The following is a 23,660-nucleotide window of genomic DNA, read 5'->3' as shown; positions in this document are numbered from 1 at the left end:
TGTTCGGATAAAAGATTAAGCATTCAATCCTAGATAATAGGATAAAGTGTTTTATTTTTAAGTTGTTGAATAATTACCTAAAGTTATATGTACCATGTATATTTTAGTTCAACCAATTGTAGGATGAAGATCAATCTATTAACATTTTAGATAAATAGATAATAAAAAATGTTGTATTCATGCCAACTCTCTCCCTTGAGATCATAGATATTTAATAGGGAAATTTTTAAAAATAAAAAAATAAGGAAAATTATTTATATAAAAAAAACAAAATTTTAATATTCTTTAACCGATGTTGATAGAAGTCTAATCAAGTTTGAAAAGAACTAATAATAAAAAACAAAAGATTTATTTTTTTTTCTTTTTCCTTTAAAGACTAATTTCTTGAATCCTCCCCATAATGGTAAAAAAATTGTGCTTGGAAGTGAGGCAATCTCATCATTCATCATTTATTTGCAGACATTATTAATGGGTTCCGCTGTTAAATCACACAAGAGAAGAGACTCAGACTGTAACCCTGACCAAGACTTTTGCTCTTCCTCTGCCTCTTCCTTCCCTTCCCACTTATCTTCCTCCTTATTGCACGCTGACTCACTCGCCATTAACGCACCTTCAAGATCTCTCTGTTCGCAACCCAATTCTCTAACCAACACCACAATGCCGATCTTCTTTTTTCTACTTCTTCCAACCCCCCTTTGATCTCCTTTCCCCCATCTTCCTTCTCTAACTCACCGTCCACCCATCAATCTTCCATTACCCTTTCCAATTTCCCTTCCGGGCATTTCCGCTCATGGGACATTTCTCCCAGATTTACTCTTACGATGGGTTTTGCGCTAACTCTGCGACAATGAGAAATGGGTCTGCCTCAACTTCTTCATTAGTGCTCGATAGTGAGAGGGACGAGCTTGTAGAAGCTCCATTGAAGCTCGAGAGTAAATGCGTTCCGGCTGAAAGGAGCGCTGCGGCGCTGAAGAACCACAGCGAGGCTGAGAGAAGGCGTAGAGCGAGAATCAATGGTCATCTTGGGAGTCTTAGAAGTCTCGTTCCCGGTGGAAAGAAGGTGGGATTTGTTGGTTTTCTGGCATTTTAAGTTATTAGGGATTTTGATTTAGCTCTGTTTCAATTTGGGGTTTTACTTTTGTCTTTAATGATATAACCGAGAGATTTGTCCATGACACTGTTTATGGTAAGGACGTATTAAATGTCCTGATTAGGATGCTTGTTGGGTCATTTATGTCTGGTTTGCTCTAAATGTTAAGAGAATGAGAATTTTGGGAAAGGTGAAATTCAATTCATTCTAGTTTAAGAAAACTTCTGTTTTGACTTCTGTTCAACCATTCACAGCATCTACTTGTTTTGGTGTTGGCTGACATGATGTCACCCATTTGACTCTAAATTCTATGAATGAATATTCCCGTTGACGAGTAGTGAAGACATCATCTAGATACTTCTCAGTTTGCCTTATTTAATGCACCAACCAGCTTTATGTATGAAGATTTAGACAATTTCTAATATTTCCTTCCATTTTGTTGTTCATCTTTGTTCCATTGAACTCTTATGAAATATAAGCTTGTTTTTATGCTTGCCATGAGTATCATCCTTGACTTTATGTGTTTCTTCAATGTCCAGATGGACAAAGCAACACTACTTGCTGAAGTAATTAGCCATTTGAAAGTGCTGAAAAGAGCTGCTGCAGAAGTTAGTGATGCACATATCATACCGAAAGAAATCGATGAAATAACAGTTGAACAACAGGAGGATGGATTCAATGGAGTGCCGTATTCGATTAGAGCATCACTATGTTGTGATTATAAACCCGGCCTGCTACCCGATTTAAGAAGGGCACTTCATGCTCTGGACCTGATAATAAAGAGGGCAGAGATTGCAACGTTAAATGGCAGGATGAAGAATGTGTTTGTGTTAACCAGTTGCAAAGAAGGAAACATTGAAACTACTGAATTGCGGCGGTTCCTCGAGACCTCTGTGCACCAAGCCATCAAATCTGTGCTTAACAAGTTCTCCGATCCACAACAGTTCTCGTTTATGACATTTCCAAACAAGAGACGGCGGATTTCCCTGTTCAATTCATCAAATTCATCTTCCATGGGTGATTTCTGGTGAGCATATGATTTCTTTGTACTAGTTTTTGCATCTTTTGAGTTAATATATGTCCATAAAACTCAAGAATCAGGGCCTGTAGTGGTGAGTGAGTAATGATAACGACCAATAATCCATCTGCTAGAATAGTACAAGGGGCATACCAATTACACTGATATGTTAAGCCAGCATTTCAAATGGCAGGAGTGACTACATAGATTATGTTACAAATATGTATCTTCTGAATCCATTAGCGAATATTTTCAAAATTGTATCTTTGTTCTGTGATATAATGTAAAAATTAATAGTAACAATAACCAGCTCTTTGTGTTCTCTTTTTTCCTTCCCTTTCTTCTCGTCTCCCTTCTCTTTGCAATCCCCTTTCCTCTCAAGGACTGGAAATAATGGGATCATAGTGAGAGAAAGGTATGAATATACAGTCGAATATTCTTTGATTTCGGCGAAAATGTTCACTGAAATTTGGTCCATCAGTTTTTTTCTGTACGTATACACCAAAGATTTGTTGATAGAGGTATGAAGGGTTGGCAGATAATAATGTGATGGTGGGACAAAGCTGAGGTGCTTGATGATAGGACTGTGCAGACTTTAAAAGTAAAGTAGACCGCATTGTTCATAGCATTCTTTCCATAATTCTCTTTATTTGCTTCCTATTTCTTTTCCTGTCCTTATCATTCTTTTGCATATCTTCTGATATTGGTCGGATCGTATGTCTCATGAACTTCGGATTCAATGAAGATTATCGATACTTTGGCTGAGTTACAAAAGAAAGAAGTATACTATTTGAGGTTCTTTTGGATTCTTTTAAACAGTCTTGTGATGACTGTTGAGGCGACTATAATTCAATCTATTAATTAGGGGTTGTTTGGCGTGATAAGTTGAGTTCATATGTTTGTGGAGTTCATATGTCCGTGTTTGGGTGTTGAGTTCATATGTTAGGGTTATCTGTTTTATGATGATTAATTTTGTTTGGAAATTTTTTTATATAATAATTCTGCATATATATTTTTTTAATAAACTATGCACTTTATTTTATTGTTTTCTAAGCACACGTATTGTTGGGAGTTTTGGAAAATGGAGTTTAGGACTTACATTTGGATCGTGCATTTCGATTTTTTTAGCATCATTTTACAAATTTGTGCATGTGACGTTTCTAGTTAAGTTATTTTTATTTTAACACTTCTGATAAAAACATTTTAAAATAAAAACACTTATGCGTCTAACAGATTTTTCCCAAAAATGCTTTTATATACAAGTTTGTTTGATTTCTTATATGATAAAAGTGATTTTATTAATGTTAAATTACTATAAAGAATGACTATAAAATACTATGGATTAATAAAAAAACTTGAAATTCAATATTTTGACGGAACTTACGTACTCTTATGTCAACAAAGGTGTCTTTATTGACAATTTTGTGTGTCAACTTAAATATAGACATTTATTGATGTTACTTAAATATAAACATTTATTGATGTTTTATATGTATTTTTAAATTAATAGTTATTTTATGTCACGAGCATCAACAAAACAAAAAACTTGTGTGTCAACAAAGTATAAATTTGTAATAGTTATAATTTAAAATAACGGTCGTTAGAGTTGGTGGAGTGGTCATCACCGGAGGTCGTCGGAGTTGGCCGTTAATAGTGGTGGTTGGATATTGCCGGAGTTGGCCGCAAGCGGTGGTTGTAGAGGTTGGCTATCAGAGGTGGTTATCAGAGTTGACTATTAGAGTTAGTTGGTGGAGTTGATCGTCGAAGGTAGTTGTCGAAGTTGGTCGACGGAGTTGACCGTTGTCGAAGTTGACTATCGGAATTGGTCATCGAAGGTAGTCGTCAAAGATGACCATCGGAGTTGGCTGTCAAAGGTGGTTGTTGAAGTTGAGCATTGAGGCAATGGTGGTGATGAAGACTGAGTGCACTGTTGGTGGACATGATATTAAATGTCGATGGCATATGAAGTTGGCCTCCCAAACAATGAGTTGAGTTCATATCTCAACTCATCTCATCTCATCTCCTCACCCTATAACACCCCTTTAATTTTCATTGTAATCTTGAAATACGAAACCACCGTCCATGGACGAGCAACCAAACGAGGCAGAAGGTGAGGGTGAATTTGAGAGAAGGATAGCAACAAACTTTTTCCCAATTGTGAAATGTCAATAGCATTTGACTTGGGGAGGAAGATGGAGAGGAGACTCTATTTCTTTACTCACACAACTCAATTCTGAAATCTAGAAAGTACAATTTCACTATTATTTTTTGACTGACCGCTGAATTTTAGTTTTTCTTAACTCAATTTGGGGTAGAGAAGGTTAAAACAAAATCATAACGCGGTTAAATCAACGAGACCAACTTTTTACTTTTATTTTTGGTTGAGATTAAACTAGCTCAATTCATTAATTTGTTGATTTTATAAGTACACACAAAAAAACAAAAAATAAGAAATGAAAATATTATCGAACGAGACCTTAAGCGTTGGAAATATAATCCAATGAGTAGGATATAAGAGTAGTATTTCGAGAAGATCAAAGCAACTGAATTGAATGGTTGATATTTATTTGTACCCTTTCGTTTTTCCAAGAGTAGTATTTTTAGAAGATCAAAACAACTGAACTGAATGAATGGTTGTTATTTATTTGTATCTTTTCGTTTTTCTTCAAAATTAGACTATTTAATTTGGAAATCAATCACATTTTTTTCGCTCAAGAACACATCTCTCTCAAAAATATAAAGGGTAATTATAATGGGTAGCATTTTTAGGGTTAATAATTAAGTATGTCTCTCTACAAAATATAAAGGGTAATTATAATGGGTAGCATTTTAGGGTTAATAATTAAGTGTATAATAATATTAAAACAATGGCAAATAATTTTGAAAGAATTTAAATTGTTCAAATTATTTAAGGGAATAATATTAATGGTATATGATATAATTGATATAATGTATATAGATGCATTATAATATGAAGTCTATTTTGAATGAGATTCAAAATTAAACTATATATAATAAAAAGGAGATTTAATATATTTGAATATGATTCAAATATTAAATTAATATGAATGAGATTCATGTTAAAACTATAGGTTAAAATTTAATATGATATGATTCATATTAAATTTTAGGTTAAGAGGGCGATAAATATTTGAATAAAATTAAAATATTTAATTTAATACATAAATTAATCGATTTAATTAATATTTTAATTAAACTAAATAATTTAATTTAATTAAAGTTGGAATGGAATGGATGGTTATTTCCATATATCCCACTCCACGTTGAAAAATAAGGTTGGAAGTTTTTCTCTGTAGAATTGTTATGCACTCTCCCTCTCTTTTTCAATTTCTATCCACCTTGATTTTACACAGAAATTGTTTCTCTGAAAAAACTATTCTAGACCTACAAAATTCTCTTCTTTCAAAATTTCGATTCCCACAAACCGATCATTGTCTAGAGAATAGCAGAGAAAATCCTATAGTGACGTCACCATTCTGTTCATGGAAAATTCATTGTTGTGGAGTTTTATTTGAGAGAAGAAGATGATTGATGTGGATAACAAGAAGAAGGATTTTTCAAAGGTCAGTATTTTCTTCTTCCCTGAATTTTAATGCTTAATCTGTAGAAACACATAATATATGTAATATTAAAGCAAAATCGAAACAAAGCTGTTCGCACGAGGTTTCCGGAGAAACGTGTTTCGTGGTGTTGAACTTGAGTTGGTGTTGATGTTGGAGTTGATTTGATGCGATGTGGTTCGATCTCTAATATTTGATCCTCTGATTTTCTCTCAGTTGGATGAAGATGCTTGACTTGGAGAAGGAAAGCACCGAACGTTCTTGAAGTAGAAGTCTTGGAAGCTTGGAGTAGAAGTCTTGGAAGAGTATTTGTGTCTTCAAATGTCTTCTGCCTTATAGGAGTGCAACTTCAGGAGTCTTGGAAGCTTGAAGTAGAAGTCTTGGAAGAGTATTTCTGTCTTCAAAGGTCTTCTGCCTTATAGGAGTACAGCTTCAGGAGTCTTGGAAGCTTGAAGTAGAAGTCTTGAAAGAGTATTTGTGTCTTCAAAAGTCTTCTGCCTTATAGAAGTGCAGCTCCAGGAGTCTTGGAAGCTTGAAGTAGAAGTCTTGGAAGAGTATTTGTGTCTTCAAAGGTCTTTTGCCTTATAAGAGTACAGCTTCGGGAGTCTTGGAAGCTTGAAGTAGAAGTCTTGGAAGAGTATTTGTGTCTTCAAAGGTCTTCTGCCTCATAGAAGTGCAGCTTCAGGAGTCTTGGAAGCTTGAAGTAGAAGTCTTGGAAGAGTATTTGTGTCTTCAAAGGTCTTCTGCCTTATAGGAGTGCAGCTTCAGGAGTCTTGGAAGCTTGGAGTAGAAGTCGAGTCCTCTGCTAGTTAGTGAATTCTCTCTGGGTCTTCTGAGTGTAGAAAATGTTGCCCTTACAAATGAAGAGAACTTCTCTATTTATAGAGTTCTCAGGTGGGCTTCATAGGCTTGGTTGGTCTATGGGCCTGACCCTTGGGCCCAATTAGTTGGTTTTGGGTCTGATCTGGAATTTGGGTCCAATTCAACTTTTTTTGTAGTTTGGACTTTAAGCCCAAATAGTAAAATCAAATTGGACTAATTTAATCTCATCTGATTCATCCACGTGACGTCATCGAAATTTGTCTTCAATTCAATTCGGGACATGTGTCAACTTTTAATTGTACCCAAAGTCAATGATTTAGAAATTCGTCGTTAATTTAGCAAACGACGTGGTGACTTGTGATTGGTCCAAAATTTCTCATTCAAAAAATGCCCCCTTTTCGAGATTTATGCACGTATATGGGTGGATTAATCTCGAAAAAAATGTAATTTGAGATCAAAGTATGATTTTTTTACTCTTTTAATTTGATGCATCATCATGATCAAAATATGAGAATTTAGCTCAAAATTTTGATTTGAAATCTTGTTCGTTTGACACACTTTCGCTAAGTAAACTTTAATTTGAACTAAAGTAGAATTTATGTTCCACTTTAATTGAAAATTTAGTTTAATTTGAATTCGGAATAGAATTTGGGGTGAAATTGAATCTTGATCAATTTTGGTTTGAGATAAAAATTTGGGATATGCTCAATTTTACTTTGAAATGAGTATAGAAACTAAGGAATTTAAATTTGAGAAAAAATTTGGAATATAGCCAAATTTTGACTCGACATTTTATTCATAACTCAATATCAAGGTTAACCATTCGAATATTGATAAAATTTAGGATATGACCAAATTTTAATTTGAGACAGATTTGACATTTATCTCACCCGATTTGGCTGGCTTGAATTTAGAATAAAAATTTGGATTAGAAGCTTTAGACTGAGATTTGGAATAACAGTTGATTTTAATTCCAATTTGAATGGAATATGAATTTGAACTTAAATGGAAGAGATTTTGGAGAGCCAACGTATTGGAAGACAACCTTACTAGCGAGATCAGGCCATTACCAGCGATATTAAGCCATGATCAGCGAGATCAGGCCATTACCAGTGATACCAAATAATTACCAACGAGATCAGGCCATTACCAGCGAGATCAAGCCATTACCAGCGATACCAAGCCATTACCAGCGAGATCAGGCCATTACCAGTGATACCAATTACCAGTGATACCAAGCCATTACTAGCGAGATCAGGCCATTACCAACGATACCAAACCATTACCAGCGAGATCAGCGAGAGCATTTCGAGCGAGATTGTGGGAGAGAACGACACCAGCGAGAGCGAGATTTTGGAGAGAGCGACACTGGAGAGAGCGAGATGGTGGGAGAGAGCGAGATTGTGAGCGAGATTGTGAGTGAGAAAGTAGGAGAGAACAAGATTGGAGAGAGCGAGATTTTGGAGAGAGCGAGATCGTGGGAGAGAGCGAGATTGTGAGCGAGAAAGTGGGAGAGAGCGAGAGTGAAGAGAGCGAGATTTTGGAGAGAGCGACACGAGAGAGAGCGAGATCAGCGAGAGCATTTTAAGCGAGATTGTGGGAGAGAGCGACACCAGCGAGAGGATTTCGAGCGAGATTCTCCCTTTTTATTATTATTATTATTATATTATTTTATTAATAATTTTTTTTCTTTTTTTTTTTATCTCAGGCAACCGTCTGCTTTGTGGCTAGCGATACCAGCCTTAGCGAGATTTCCTTCTCCATACTATCGGCTTATGCCAGATTCTCTCAAGTTTTAAGCTCAAAACTCCTCGCCGTTGAATCTGGGGATTCAAAACTCCACCGTGACCCCCAATTCAGGCAGCCTCCAATCGAGCATGATCTTTTTTTGTTGACTCTTAACTAATTTCAGCAAGAATCGAAGTTCCACAACAAAATAAATAGTATTCAGTTCGAGTAACCCATGATTTTATCAGATTTCAACTGATTAGTAGAAAAAAATCCCATCGAACTTAGCTATATAAATACTAGCAGGACGCATGCTCTTCTTTATCTTGTAGTGTGATCTCCTTTGTTCTTACGTCCTTTGCAGTTTGAATTGTGATTCTCTTTCTATCTTACGTTCTTTACATCCTTTGTCAATCGGACTCGGATAACAAATCAACCTTGAATTGTAGTAGGAAGCTGTAAGTGAAGAGAAAGGAGAAAGAAGGAAAGATGGGGAATTAGGGCTTCCCTTCCTTTTTTGATTTCATATATATATATATATATATATAATTTCTTTTTTTTTTGCTCTTTTTTTTTATTATTATTTTTTTAATAACTTGCCCCCAGACTATTTTTTTTGTAGGAGTTACGGTGCAACCAAAGGAGCACAACAAAACAAGTTTTTTTTTTTAATCTCATCGACCCGTCTTTGGTGCGCTCATGTATCCTGATCGTCATGGGAGGGGACCCGCAAAGGCTTACAACTCTCCCATTCAATCACTCTCTGGAGGATCTTAGAAAGGTCTACCTTGTAGCACCACTCGTGTATCCTGATCGTCATGGGAAGGGCCCTGCAAAGGCACACAACTCTCCCATTCGATCACCCTAAGGAGGATCCTCGAAAGGTTTGCCTTGTTATGTTACTCCTTGATCAAAATTTGAAGATAAGGGAAATGTGCCATTGAGTATTTGAAGATGAGGCGGATATGCCATCAAACCTTGAAGATGAAAAGAATGTGCCATCAAGATTTTGAACGGAGTCAGGTTGGCAAGAGCCGATCTCGCGTACAAGGTGGAGCCAGACGGACCAGAGTTTTCCTCGCATATGAGGTAGAGCTAGGCAAACCAAACTTGATCTCGTATATGAGGTGGAACCACACCCACATTTTTGGAGAGGAAGCGAAGCTACACCAATTTTGGAAAAGGGGTGAAGATGTACCAATATTTTGGAAAGGAAACGAAACCGTACCACGACTTTGAAGATAGAGTGAAGTCGCGTCATCGATTTAGAGATGAAGTGAAACTGTGTCATCAGTTCGGAGATGAACGAAGCCACGCCACGACTTTGGAGATGAAGCGAAGTCGTGCCAACATTTTGGAGAGGAAACGAAACCACACTACGACTTTGGAGATAAAGCGAAACTACGTCATGATTTTGTAGACCGAGTCATTGAAGATGGAGTCGAGCCATGCACACCAACCTTAAACTTGAAGATGGAGAAACATCGACAGGACCTTCGCATTTAAGTTTGACAAAGCATCGGAAAATCCTCTACATTTGAGTTTGATGAAGCATCGATGAATCTTCACATTGAGCTCGACTTCGCGAATTTGAGCGTGAAGATGGAGCATCGATGGAGCCTCTAAACTTGAAGATGGAGGAGCGTATAAGTTTACTTTTAAAGAGGAAGCGAAGCGCATTCCATGTGTGCCTTTTATTTACTGTGTTAGCTCCTTACAAGGGATGAACATCTTTAACCCATTGTGTTGCCCCCAATAGGGATGAACATCTTCAATCTGAAGTGTCATTCTTTGACGGGGATGATCAGCATCAATCTTGTAGTATTATACTTAGGTGGTTGTGGTACCTCTTCTGATGGACTAAACTTAAATTTCTTTAAGTTTCTTTCGTACCTTTAAAGAAAGGGATCGAATCATGACGTAGTTCAAGTTTTTTTTTTTAACTGGACTAAACTTGAAGTTTTTTTCAAGCTGCCTACATACCCTTCTTAATGATAGGGATCAAGTCATAATGTAGTTCGAAGAGAATTTTTTTCTTTTTATGGCCGACTGAACTTAAATTTCTTTAAGTTGCCTACGTACCCTTTATAATGAAAGGGATCAAATCGTAACGTAGTTCATACAATTTTTTTTTTTGGCGCCGTTCACATTTTAATCTCATACGGGCTAGGAGCATCATGCAGTTTAGGCTCTTGCGACGAAGAGCTTCTTCATTTAAACTTTAGAAGCTCTTATTTCATCATGGTTTTGATTATCCTTTTCATTTATAGAATTCGTCAATATGATGAGTTTTGGCTTCACTATCAAGGAACCTTTTGTACTTATGTCAATAGAAAATTTCCTCTTCATGCGTGAAGGGACACGACTATGAATCTTTTCGTCGTTTTTTTCTTCATGGAATGACGTTGGCTTCAAGATTTTCATTCTTCCATTACGTTGATCGCTTGTTGTCTTGAGACGATCAAAAGCAGATGTTGGAGGTTGATCTTTCTTTGATGTAGATATACTTAACCTTTTGAAGGTTGAAGTTCGAGCAGAAGTAGTCGTTGGACATTGGTCTTCTTCTCCTACCGTGGCCATACTCAATCTTTGAAAAACTAAAGATCAAGCACTTAAAGGCTTAATACGATCGAAGACAGAAGTTCTTTGCTTCATTTCTTCTGAGTCTTTGACTTCTTCAACAATCACATTATTGTTCTCAACTTCCACTATGCCGACAGTGTGACATGCAATAACTTCTGATACTTTCTCTAAATGATTATTGAGAAAGCTTCTTGGGAGAAATTCTGCCGAAGTTGCCGGCTATCAAAATTGAGGGAAGTCTTTGTCTTCTTTCTTAGAAGGCTTAGGCTTCCACGTCATCTTTTTGCCTTTCTTTTTATGAGTCTTGTTTCTTCTTCTATAGCTTCGATAGGAACGCGACTCTTTTTGGGTGGAGTTTGGTTGTCTTCTCTTTCGATGAGTCACTATTATCCACCCTTCGTTGCCATTTTCAAAAAAGCTCATCTTTATTTTTGGAATTTGCTGTTTGAATCTCTTGTTGGAACCGAACAACTATAGGCTCGAATTCTCCAAACTGGACCGGACTTTGTTTTTGAGCATGGGACACAAACAATATTGGAACATTTGAAGTCACCGCTACTGTAGCATGATTTGTCTGAGCTACTTCATCCAAATCTAGCTCAATCTTCTTTTCTGATGGAACACGAGACATACGCGGCGGAATTAGGATCTAATTACACTCTAATTGCTCTTAAATTAAAGGAAATAATCATGAAGGGAAAAATAGTGAATTAAAAGTGTAGGATACTACCTTTGAAGCTCCCGAAAACCGCTTTTCCTCGTTGAATCTCGACCCGAACTCTTTCGGACCACCACTAGAGTTGACCTACTATCCTCTGGACTCAGAACCGAGTTGTGGGACCTGGTGGATGAAGAAAACCGAGAGAGAGAAAAGAGATGGAAAATAAGATGGAATTTGGGTAGGTTTGGGTTTTTCTCTTTTTTTCGAAGTTGTGATTTTTCCAGCCCAAATATGAAAACCAATTTTCAAAATTGAAAAAACTCTTTTCATTCAAAATGAAAGCCCAATTTATAGAAAAATCCATGCAACAATTGCATGAACTAAATGCATAAAAAACTATGAACTAAATGCATAAAAAACCCAACACCTATATTCCACTATCTTAGTGGGCTTAATGTCTCCACTCTAAGCTAACACCTAGCCCACTATTTTGTTAGTAGAATTATCCAACAAAAGTTTGGATTTTCCCACTAACTATAGTCAAAGGGCAAAATAGTCATTTGGTCAAAGTTTGACTTTGACCAAAAAGTCAACATTTTGACTTTTTATAATTTTTCCTATGTTGACTAATTTTGACCTCCCGAACATGAATCCACATTCATTTTCTCAAAATTCAAATCAAATTTGAATATAAGGTCGGTCAAAGTTTGATTTTTCAAAGTCAAAAGTCAACTCTTTGACTTTTTACATCTTTGACCATTTCCATTATTTTCGAGCTTCCGAATATGAACATATTCATATTCTTGATATTTAAATCACATTTAAATATTAAAGTTGTATTTCTAAACTGAAAAACCCGACCACTATATCACATATACTTGTCGGTTTCTTTCTCTCTACCTAATTCGAACAATTCGAATTATTCTATCATACTATTCTAAGTTTATTTCATATGAGCTAGTAGGGTAACCTAATGGACCTATAGATCATGGGCTCCAACGATCCGAGATTAGCTAGCTAAACTCTTTAGACGGAGCTAATCAACATTCGTTAACTAACGGGTCATTCCACTAAAGTCACATAGTTGCATTCCCCTCACTATAGATATATTTGTGTCCATTTGATATAACCATGATTAGTAAGTTAATCCTTCACAGGTTATTCGTAATCTCGGCTGGGTCATAAAAACCGTTTTACCCCCAAGACTACATCTTGTTCCTTAAGTTCCACTGATTCTCTAATGAACAATTGGTTTAAGGTCCAACCTATAAACCGAATCCCTCTCGGGCCAAGAAAAGGGTGGGGCCCCTTGTTCAAGATCTGAATTCAGTACTAAAGGGAACAACCTATCTACTGTCCCTATAACAGATAGGAGTGAATTCCGTTTTTCACCCTATGTTCCCAGCTATCCACCCGATCTTACCCCTGAAATGGGAGGCTTATTGGGCCAGCGATATTGAGCTGCCCTCACCTATGCAGATCTAAGGATAATTTTGAGTGAACAAGAGTTCATAGTTAGCTCAGGATTAAGATTAAGTTACCTAGGTCATCAATTAACAAGATAGTCAGTTTTATACATAAAACGGTATTTAGAACGTAAAAAGTGACTATTTCATGGTTCAGTCTTATGTAAACTCTTTACATAGGATGCCCCCACTCACATATCTCTATATGAACGATTCAGGATCACATCGTTTGTACTAACTACAAAGTGGGCCGCATCCATAGTGTCTCCAAAATAAGGCACCCAACCTTATTCATATACTATAGATCATTATGGCTATATATTTGAACTTGATCCACCTTTATATCACTACATAAAGTTCAAACTACATTAAATAGCCTCAGGACCTTAGTTTATTGGATTCAAGATTACAATTTCAATAACAAATTTATCGAAAAACAAAACAGAACATGTTTATTAATTTACAAACTATGAGTTTTAGGACATAATATCCAAGATTTTCACGAGCCAACTTCATAATTTGTTCCTTCAGCACGAAGCACCTTTCAACTGGGTGACTAATGACCCGATGATACTTGCAGTGGTTAGGATCATCTATTTTTCCTTCTTGTTTCGGTCGCTTGCATTCCGGTAGCTGAATAAGTTGCTTCTCTAGTAGTTGCTCTAACATATCTGCCACATCAGAGTCAGGGAATGGATAAACCTTCTCTTGTCGTTCTTTAAGAGTTAGACGACGCTTCTCGCCCTCATTGTGCCTTCTTTCTAATTTTGTTTGTTTTCCTTTGGAGGAAAATTTCAGTAGGGTCACATGAATGACCATAGATTCTTTTGTGGGACTACCCACGATCTTTTCAGTGCCCTTGGCATCATTTTTATATTTTCTCCCTTCAGAGATTAGGAAATCTTTAATTCTTCTATTGGCAATGCTCAGCTCCATATCATGAGCGCGTGTTGCCAGCTCCTCAAACATACGAGGTATTATCCCTTGTAGGATGTAGAGGAGTTCCCAGTGCATACCCTGCGTGCACATTTCCATAGCAGACAACTCGGTGAGTCGATCTTTGCAATCCAGACTCAGAGCTCTCCATCGATTGATGTAGTCGACGACTGGTTTCCTTTTCCGTTGTTTGGAGTTTGTCAGCTCCATCATGCTGACGGTGTGTCTGGTGCTGTAGAAGCGATTCAAGAATTCTCTTTGAAGTTGCTCCCAACTGTCAATCACCTCAGGCTCTAAGTCTGTGTACCAGTCAAAAGCGTTCCCTTTGAGGGTTCTGACGAACTGTTTGACCAATAGATCTTCTCTTGTTCATGCATTTTCGCATGTTTCTACGAAGTGGGCAATGTGTTGCATTGAGTTGCCCTTTCCGTCGAATTGTTGGAACTTTGGGGGCTGATATCCAGTAGGCATTCTCAGGTTGTCGATCCTCTGAGTGTATGGCTTGGAATACATGAAGGAGGTTTGGGTCGGCCCTCCATATTGAGCTCTTATGGAGGTCATGATCATGTCTTGTAGTTATTAGACCGACAAAGAGGCCACCGAGGCTGACTGTTACGATTGGCTTTCTTGTAGCACGGTCTTCCCCTTGTCGATTGCTTTCATCGTGGGTGCTAGGCTTGATTGAGCAGCCTCTCGAGACTGCATTTGTTCCTTCAGGGCAGCGATCTCGTGGTCTCGCTCCTCGACGGCTTTCATCAGGAAGTTAATCTTCCTTTCCATTTCAGCCACGGCCGCTTCCGCCATCACATTCGCTATCATGACAGAAATCACATCTGGTGGTAAATCTCTTTTCGGTCCATCGGGCGCGAAAATAGAGTTGTCAAACAAGGGGTTTTCCTTGATGAAAACCCCACTTTGTGGGGATTCCATCATTTGTTTCAAGATGTCGTGGGCGATGGGGGAGTTCTTCTCTTGCTCTTGCGTGATTTCTTTTAAGCGACCGCGGGTGACCGGTCCCTTGTATGAGTCGTTTGCGGAGAAAGCTTTGGATGCCACCTTCTTAGGCGCCATTTGGCTTGTTTGAATGTTGAGAAAGAGATGAGAGGTAGAGAGGTCCCACTGGGTGTGCCAATTTGTTCGCACGAGGTTTCCGAAGAAACGTGTTTCGTGGAGTTGAACTTTAGTTGGTGTTGATGTTGAAGTTGATTTGATGCGATGTGGTTCGATCTCTAATATTTGATCCTCTGATTCTCTCTCAGTTGGGTGAATATGCTTGACTTGGAGAAGGAAAGCACCGAACATTCTTGAAGTAGAAGTCTTGGAAGCTTGAAGTAGAAGTCTTGGAAGAGTATTTGTGTCTTCAAAGGTCTTCTGCCTTATAGGAGTGCAGCTTCAGGAGTCTTGGAAGCTTGGAGTAGAAGTCTTGGAAGAGTATTTGTATCTTCAAAGGTCTTCTGCCTTATAGGAGTGCAGCTTCAGGAGTCTTCTGCTTGTTAGTGAATTCTCTCTGGGTCTTCTGAGTGTAGAAAATGCTACCCTTACAAATGAAGAGAACTTCTCTATTTATAGAGTTCTCAGGTGGGCTTCGTGGGTTTGGTTGGTCCATGAGCCCGACCCTTGGGCCCAATTAGTTGGTTTTGGACCTGATCTGGAATTTGGGTCCAATTCAATTTTTTTTTTTTTTGTAGTTTGGACTTTAAGCCCAAATAGTAATATCAAATTGGACCAATTTAATCTCATCTGATTCATCCGTGTGACATCATCGAAACTTGTCTTCAATTCAATTCAGGACATGTGTCAACTTCTAATTGGACCCAAAGTAAATGATTTAGAAATTCGTCGTTAATTTAGCAAACGACGTGGTGACTTGTGATTGGTCCAAAATTTCTCATTTAACAAAAGCGATCATTCACTTTCGTTGTGAGATTCAATTCCTTCACATATAACTCCATAGATATATGAACTCCACAAACATTTGAACTCCAAACATCATATCTCAACTCAGTGTTTGAAACAACCCCTAACAGATTTTGAGAGTTGGATTTAAATTTTACTATATTTGTAAATTCTTTTGCATTATGCTATATTTACTAATACTTTGGATCTGATTACTATATTTACAATTATCCTTAATATAACTACAAAGTTTCTATTTTTCTTTGGCGTAAACATCATTTGCAAAATGATAGAGAATAAAGTGAAGATTTCTTTTATAAGAGAGCTTAAACTTTTGAAAGAGAATGAAAATTACATGTTTTTGTTCTTTAGGGAAAAAAAAAACATTGATGAAGAGTTAGTGTTTTTATCTTAAATCTAAATCTATATCCATTTTTATTAAATTTGAAAATTTTAGATTTCCTGTCAGAAAATACTCAAATCTTGGATTTGCATGAGTTTCGTAAAATCTTTCATTTTTATATATAATTTTTTAAAATTTAGGGGAGCTTATAGTGTGAAATAGAGAAAATGATTAGATACTTAATTGGATGTGAATGTGTATGATTTTTTTTATTACTTTATATTGTCATGTGCTGTCTACTTCTTCCCTTCTTCTATTATTAATTTTTTTTACATTTTTTCGTATGTCTCCAAGGATCGAAAATACATGCATTAATGTTCAACGAAGATATAGACAATATAGGAAATGAAATTCAAAAATATAAAATTAATTTCATTTAAAATGGAAATGTGAATAAGGTAAATTAATTTGCAAATGTCAATGAAAAAAAAAAATTTAATTCCTTTTTCTTTCTCCATGGTCATCCAAGAACTTGACGAACCAACTCTTTATTATTTGAAGTATAATATCATTCAATTTTATGAGATTGAATCATTTGCGAAATGAAAAAAAAAATAATGGTTAATAATTTTATCTTACAATTTTTTATATTAAATTTGGATATTATTTGAAATGATTTTCCATATTAAGCAAATTTTCATTCAAAAGGAAAATTTTCTATTCGATTATGTTCTACAATGACGATAAACAAAACACTAAGATAAATTATTCCAAATGTTGGAATATATATCAAAGTGTATTTTCACATGAACAACTTTATGTTGCAGTCAAGAGTAGTTTCAATGCCAATAACAAAGTTTTATCAAATCAACGAAGGATTCAAATTTATTACATAGTTATTTGATTTCTTTTTAAAATTTGAAGTATATAATTCTTATATATATATAGTCTCCAAAAATCATTATCTTCATATACTTCTCGGAAGTAATGATTTTTGGAAACTATATATATATATATTTATTCAGGTCAATAATTTAAAATTTAAACTCAATTATAAATATATTTATTAAAAAAAAAATTGTTCCTCCTTACAGAATTATATCTCAAAGATTTTTAACTCCACATGCACCCCATTTCATATTCATTGAAAATTAATTTGAAAGAAGAAACATCTACCTTATTTCTTTATTGGTTCATTCCATTACAAACATTTCTTAATTAAACTAAAAAAATATTCAATCGGAATTTAAATTTTATCATAAAATTTTTATAGTATATTATAAATTATATGACAATGTGAACATACTAATTAAATTCCCAACACAGAGCTTAGAAACATGACATATATACAAGTTCATTTTCGTTGAATATGTGGTTAGATTGATATGTTAAAGGTACAAGACCGTACTAACTATTTTAGTTGTTTCTTGAAATATTTATATGACATCTATCTTGAATATGTAAGTCACTCTTCTCTAGAATTATGGTGAAGTATGCAAATTGTAAATAAATATCTCATAATAAAGGATTTAAAAAAATTCTTGTCCTTGTTTAGTCTCTTTAAAAGAGCCTAGAAAAATCTTTGGGTTAATGCAATAAGGACTTATTTATCGTTTAGATTGCATTAACTCAATCTAATAAACGAAGATCCAAGGTTATCTTATGTAATCTGGACAGTATGTGGTAGATATACAAATGGATCATGTTTAAGTAATAACCTAAATAGTTTATCTATGGATAAGGTTGGGTACCTTATCTTGGTGACACTATGGATGCAACTCACTTTGTAAATGTTACAAATGTTATAAGTGTTACAAACAATGTGATCCATATCATTTATATGGAGACATGTGAGTGAAGGTATCTTCGGACTACGAAATAATTGATCTCTTCTTATAACATCATTCATTGAAGAGATTAACATTTCATAGGATGACCATAAGTAACTCGATTTCAATCCTGACTGAGTTATGAACTCCAGTCTATGTGGGAAATCTTTTGATTTGTATAGGTGAGAGTGACACGTGTCGTTGATTCAATATGCCTACCGTTTTGGGAATTTGTCTAAGTAGAGAGTTGGAAACATAGCTACACAAGATAAAATTCATTCCTTCCTGCCTTTAGGGTAAGTAGATGAATTGCTCCCTTTAAGTGTTGACTTCGGGTCTTGAACAATGGACCCCCCTATCATTGGTCCAAGAGGGATTTGTTTATGGTAGGACTATAAATAGGTTATTCATTAGAGGATCAGGGACTTAAAGAATGAGAGGTAATTATAGGGGTATAATGGTAATTTGACCAAGCTATAGGTATGATCAATTCATGAAGGGTTACTTACTGGTAATGGTTATATTCATGGACGCAAAAATATTTTACAGTGCGGAGAGTACATCTGTGGGTCTTCAGTGGAGTGACCCACAATTAATGAATGTTGTTAATTTAATTAAAGAGTTTAATTAATTTAATCTCATATCATTGGAGTTTCTAATCTGTAAGTTCATTAGGTCGCCTTGCTTGCTCACTAAGGGTAAAACAAGGATCATTTTTAGTTTTGGAATAATTTGAATGGTTCAAATTAAATAAGAGAATGTAAATTAATTGTGTAAGATACAATTAAAATAATATATATAAATATATTATAATATAAAGTTAATTTTGAATGAGATTCAAAATTGAACTATATAATAAGAGAGATATACATATTTAAATAAGATTCAAATATTAATTATATGAATGAGATTCATATATAACTGTAGGTTAAAATTAATATAAATAAGATTCATATTAAAACTATAGGTTATAAGAGAGATATGCATTTTAATATGATTTAAATACATAATTAATTAAATATGTGATATTTAATTAAAGTTAATTAATTTATTATATTATATAATTTAATATATTTAATTAAATAAAAATAAAATAAAATTACGTATAACTTCCTTGTATGGACTACAGAGGATAGTGGGGAGTTAAAGTAACTCCCCTCCTTCTGTCATTTAAAATTGCAAATGAGTGTTCAATTATAAGAAGATACATTTTGTTACATAATTTTAGATTCACACAGAATTCACCACAAGAAATACTCATTTTTATAGCATTTGAAGATAGCATTATATTAAATATGCTATAAAAGGAAAAAAAAAAAAAAGGGCACTAAAATATATTTTTGGAGCGTGCTCAAATTTTAAGGGAAAAATCATTCCATCCAACATTTTTTTTCTTCTTTCTCTTATCCCTAGTTTCTCTGTGCTTTAAAAAACTAGAGATGAAAATTTTTCTCTCTCCTCTTCTTTAGCCCCCCTCCGTCCCCCCTTTTTCTTCTTCTCTTATCATCTCTACTGCCCCTGTGAAAATAGTTCCAGCTCTAAATCTCACCCTCTACGAGCACCAAATCGAAGGTAGGGCTATCGATTTTTAACTATCATTCTTGAATCTTGAACACGAAGCTCAGATTTCGATCTCTAAGTTACAACTAAGTTAGAGTTCCTTGAGTCTTTACCTTACTAGTGAAATCCATAAGAAACTCCCACAAAGAAAATGTTCAATCACTTGTAACTCGTCTTCTCAAAACTCCCCATTTCCCTTTTTTTTCTCTTCTCATGATGTCGCTTTATGGGGTCTTATTTTTTCTCATTTTCTTGCTCTTTCTCACAATGATGTCACTGAAGCAACCTCAATCCATGTGATTAAACTCCATTTCTCTTCAGAACACACTTCTTAAAAAATTGAAACCCCATTTGATTTCATTTTCCCTCAAAACAATTATCGATTGGTTCAATGTTCTATTTCTGAAATTGAATGATTTGATTGTGTGTGCTTGTTGTTTCTTAGGTTATCAAGTCCAATCAAGAGTCATCGTTGTTGGTTTTATTGATTACTAGAAGAAATTCGGGCTTCAATGTCAGTTGAAAATAGTATTATCGGATGTTATGTCGGTTGAAAAAAACGGATCTTCAATGTCGGTTTAAAACCGACATTGAAGGCCTCCCATTATTTTTTTTAATTTATCAAAATTTTGATTTTCCTCTCGCGCGCGCGTGCCCTAAAATTTCATCTCTCAGCTCTCTCACTTTACCAAACGTACTACAACCCTCGATTGGCCGTTTGCCTACCCAAACAAACGCTCTCCTCTCTCAGTAGCTGTTGGTCGCTGTTTGCCTTCAGATGTGGTTGTCTTCATCGGGTGGTCATCGAAAACGAGCTCGTCATCCAAGCTTCTCCATCGCAGGTATATTTGAACAACATTTTCGTTTGCCTTCAGGTGGGGTTGTCTTCCTCTGTCATTTGATAGTTGAATATTTGAACAACATTTTCTTTTGTCATCGAACCTAATAACCACCAAAAGAACAGCTTGTCTTGTTGTATCCATTTGAGAAATTTTGGGTTTATCTTCTTCAGAGCAGATTTGTACTACTGTTTAGCTAAAATTGGTTTAGCTGAAAGAAATTTCTCTCAAATTTATACTGTTGTTTAGCCATTCAACCTCAGACTTCATTAGACGATGCATTTTTCTATTACTCATCCATTGTTCTGTTACTCATTCAACCAAGAACACCAATGTGTTATCCATGGTTATGTTGCTTTGTTCTGTTACTCATCCACTATATATTTTGGAAACTTTCATGTGTTTATATTTACTTATAATTTACAAATGGTTTAATAACTCTTTATATCTCACCAATCCAACTTTTGATCCTCTATCTTGTTGTTATTCAAGTTGAGCAATATGGTTCCTATATAAGAAAATAAGAAATTAAGGCACTGATTATCCTGCACTTTAGTAAGGAATATTATTTTCGTTAATCTTTTGTAGCTTCGTGCAGTAGGCCTTTTTTCTCTTACGTCGATCTAATTTATACGTAACGTGGTTAATGGTTCGTGCTTGTCATCTCCATATGTTACCGTCTAGAGTCCTTACCTCTCATTGGCTTTAGCTTAGAATTCACTGCCAGTTGTTGTGTGGTGTTGAGTGAAGTTTTTCATTTGTTAGGTTCAAGTTTGACTTGTAAGGCTAAATTTTGATTCTTGGGGATTTGGAAGGAAGATAGGAAGATTGCATTGGACATGTTTTAAGAAGGTTGACAAGTGGAGAAGGTGCACCCAACACAAAAAGGACTTCATAACAACATTAATAACAAGAACAAGGTAATATTTATAAGATGCTTATCTTAAAAGTCTAGTTGTTCTAAATTTGTTGAAGTTGCATATTTTTCAATCATAATTTTATGCTTTTAAATTTTTCCTTGTTATTGTTTTTTTTTTTTTTTAGATTAACTTGCATATTTTAATATCATGGATAATTCATGGATGAAAATGAATAGAATGTCAGCTGAGTATGGTTTAGGGGTTGAGGTGTTTATTAAAAATGGTCTACAATATTCAAATATACTGAATGTCATGAGTTGTCCATGTTTGAAGTGTGTTAATGCAAAGACTCTAGATGTGAACAAAATAAGAGAACACTTATTTTTTAATGGTATAGATCAAAGTTATCAGACATGGATTTTTCATGGTGAATCATTATCGATTAAGAGGAACTATGAAAATGTGTCTACTAGTGAAAGAGACGAAGCTGATGAGGATGATGTTGATGTTGATGACACAATTGGAATGTTTGAGGCTGCATACAATAACTATTTTAGTGGAAAATCCAATAATTTTGAAGAATTATTAGATGATGCGAAGAAACCATTGTACCCAAATTGTAAAACTTTTTCAAAAATATCTATATTGGTAAAGTTATATAATTTAAAAGCTAAATTTGGATGGAGCGATAAGAGTTTCACTGAGTTGTTGGAATTAATTCATGACATATTACCTAGTCCTAATGAAATTCCAACTTTACTTATGAAGCAAAAAAGATGTTGGGTACTCTTGGAATGAAGTACAAGAAGATTCATGCATGTAGAAATGATTGTTGCTTGTTTAGAAAAGAACTTTCTAATGCAAATATATGCCCCATTTGTGGTACGTCAAGATGGAAGCTTCAAAAAAATTTAAACGAAAAGGCAAAGAATATCCCAGCAAAAGTCATGTGATATTTTCCCCTAATTCCAAGATTTGAAAGAATGTTTCAAAGTAAAGAAACAGCAAGTTTATTGACGTGGCATGCTAAAAAAAAAGAAACGGATAGTTTATTAGAACAACCCAAAGATGCCCTATCGTGGAAAAAAATAGACAATTTGTGGCCAGAGTTCGGGTCAGAACCTAGAAATCTTCGTCTTGCTCTTTCGGCAGATGGGGTAAATCCACATGGAGATCTGAGTAGTAGATATAGTTGTTGGCCAGTGATGTTAGTGACATACAATCTACCTCCATGGTTGTGCATGAAGCGAAAATTTTTATGTTGACTGCACTAATATCTAATCCTAAACAATCGGGAAATGATATAGATGTTTATTTAGCTTCGTTAGTAGATGACTTGAAAAATTGGAAAGATGGGGTAGAATGTTACGATGCATATGAAGAACAACGTTTCATGCTTAAAGCCATTTTATTATGGACCATTAATGATTTTCCTACGTATGGTAATTTGTATGGTTGTACGGTTAAAGGATATCATGCATATCCAATTTGTGGAGAGAATACTTCATCCACTTATTTACCAAAAGGGAAGAGGATGGCATATCTCGGGCATCGCAAGTTTCTACCCCGCCATCATCCATATAAGAAACAAAAAAAGCTTTTAATGACGCACAAGAATTAGAATTTAGTCCAGAACCATTGAGTGGGGAAGAAATTCTTGCAGAAACAAGTAAGTATCAATATTGTTGAAGAGACTAGAGTTTTGTTCTGAATTCGTATCTGGTGTTAATTCTATTGGGCTAAACTCATCAACAAAGAAAGCGAATTCAAACATTGATAGAGCATTGTCAGCTGCTTCTTTTATCAGATCGAGTAAGGATGAGTTAGATCAAGCTCATCTTTATGTCCTTCAAAATGTAAATGATGTGCTTCCTTACGTCAAGTATGTAGATCTTCATCTTATTCTTGTTTTAGGTTACTTGATTATTCAATAATCTACTAACTTTGTCATTTATAATAGGCAACATATGGATATTTTGTCTAAGCTCAATTCTAGTAAAAATAAAAGTAGAAAGTGGCTTCAAGAAGAGCATAATTGTACATTCAGTCGGTGGTTGTCCACACGGGTAATCTCTAGAGACCTACTATTTGATGTATAATTAAATGTTAACTACTAAAATATTATGAAATATATCGTAGGTTGCACTAGCTCTCGAAGTACCCAAAAATTCCATATCGCCTTCTTTGAGATAGATAGCTAATGGACCTTGTCCAACTGTGGCAAAATATTCTGGTTATGTGGTCAATGGTTACTACTATCACACAATGAATCGGGATGATGTTAGGAAGGTTCAAAATAATAGAGTTAGTATAACGGCTACCACAATGCAAGTCTCTAGTGTTAAGGATAAAAGGCCCATCATGTCAGATACGACCTTTTATGGTGCAATACAAGAAATATGGGAGCTTGACTATCATGGATTATCATTTATTTTATTCAAATGTAAT

The 23,660-nt window shown here is 35.3% G+C and overlaps 1 protein-coding gene across 1 annotated transcript; it reads left to right on the top strand.

The window, feature by feature from the left end:
* Window positions 1-400: 400 nt before the first annotated feature.
* On the top strand, window positions 401-2,414 carry LOC120088570 (transcription factor bHLH30-like). Its single transcript, XM_039045963.2, has 2 exons — window positions 401-1,060; window positions 1,630-2,414. Exons 1-2 carry the CDS (start codon window positions 791-793, stop codon window positions 2,119-2,121), a joined length of 762 nt encoding a protein of 253 aa, XP_038901891.1. The 5' UTR covers window positions 401-790; the 3' UTR covers window positions 2,122-2,414.
* The last annotated feature ends 21,246 nt before the right edge of the window (window positions 2,415-23,660 follow it).

This window comes from Benincasa hispida, chromosome 10, assembly GCF_027475165.1.
Source record: "Benincasa hispida cultivar pf3 chromosome 10, pf3_genome.v1.1, whole genome shotgun sequence".
Taxonomy (NCBI): Eukaryota; Viridiplantae; Streptophyta; class Magnoliopsida; order Cucurbitales; family Cucurbitaceae; genus Benincasa; species Benincasa hispida.
Note: the sequence above shows the minus strand (reverse complement) of the source record. Positions and strands in the feature narration are given on the sequence as shown.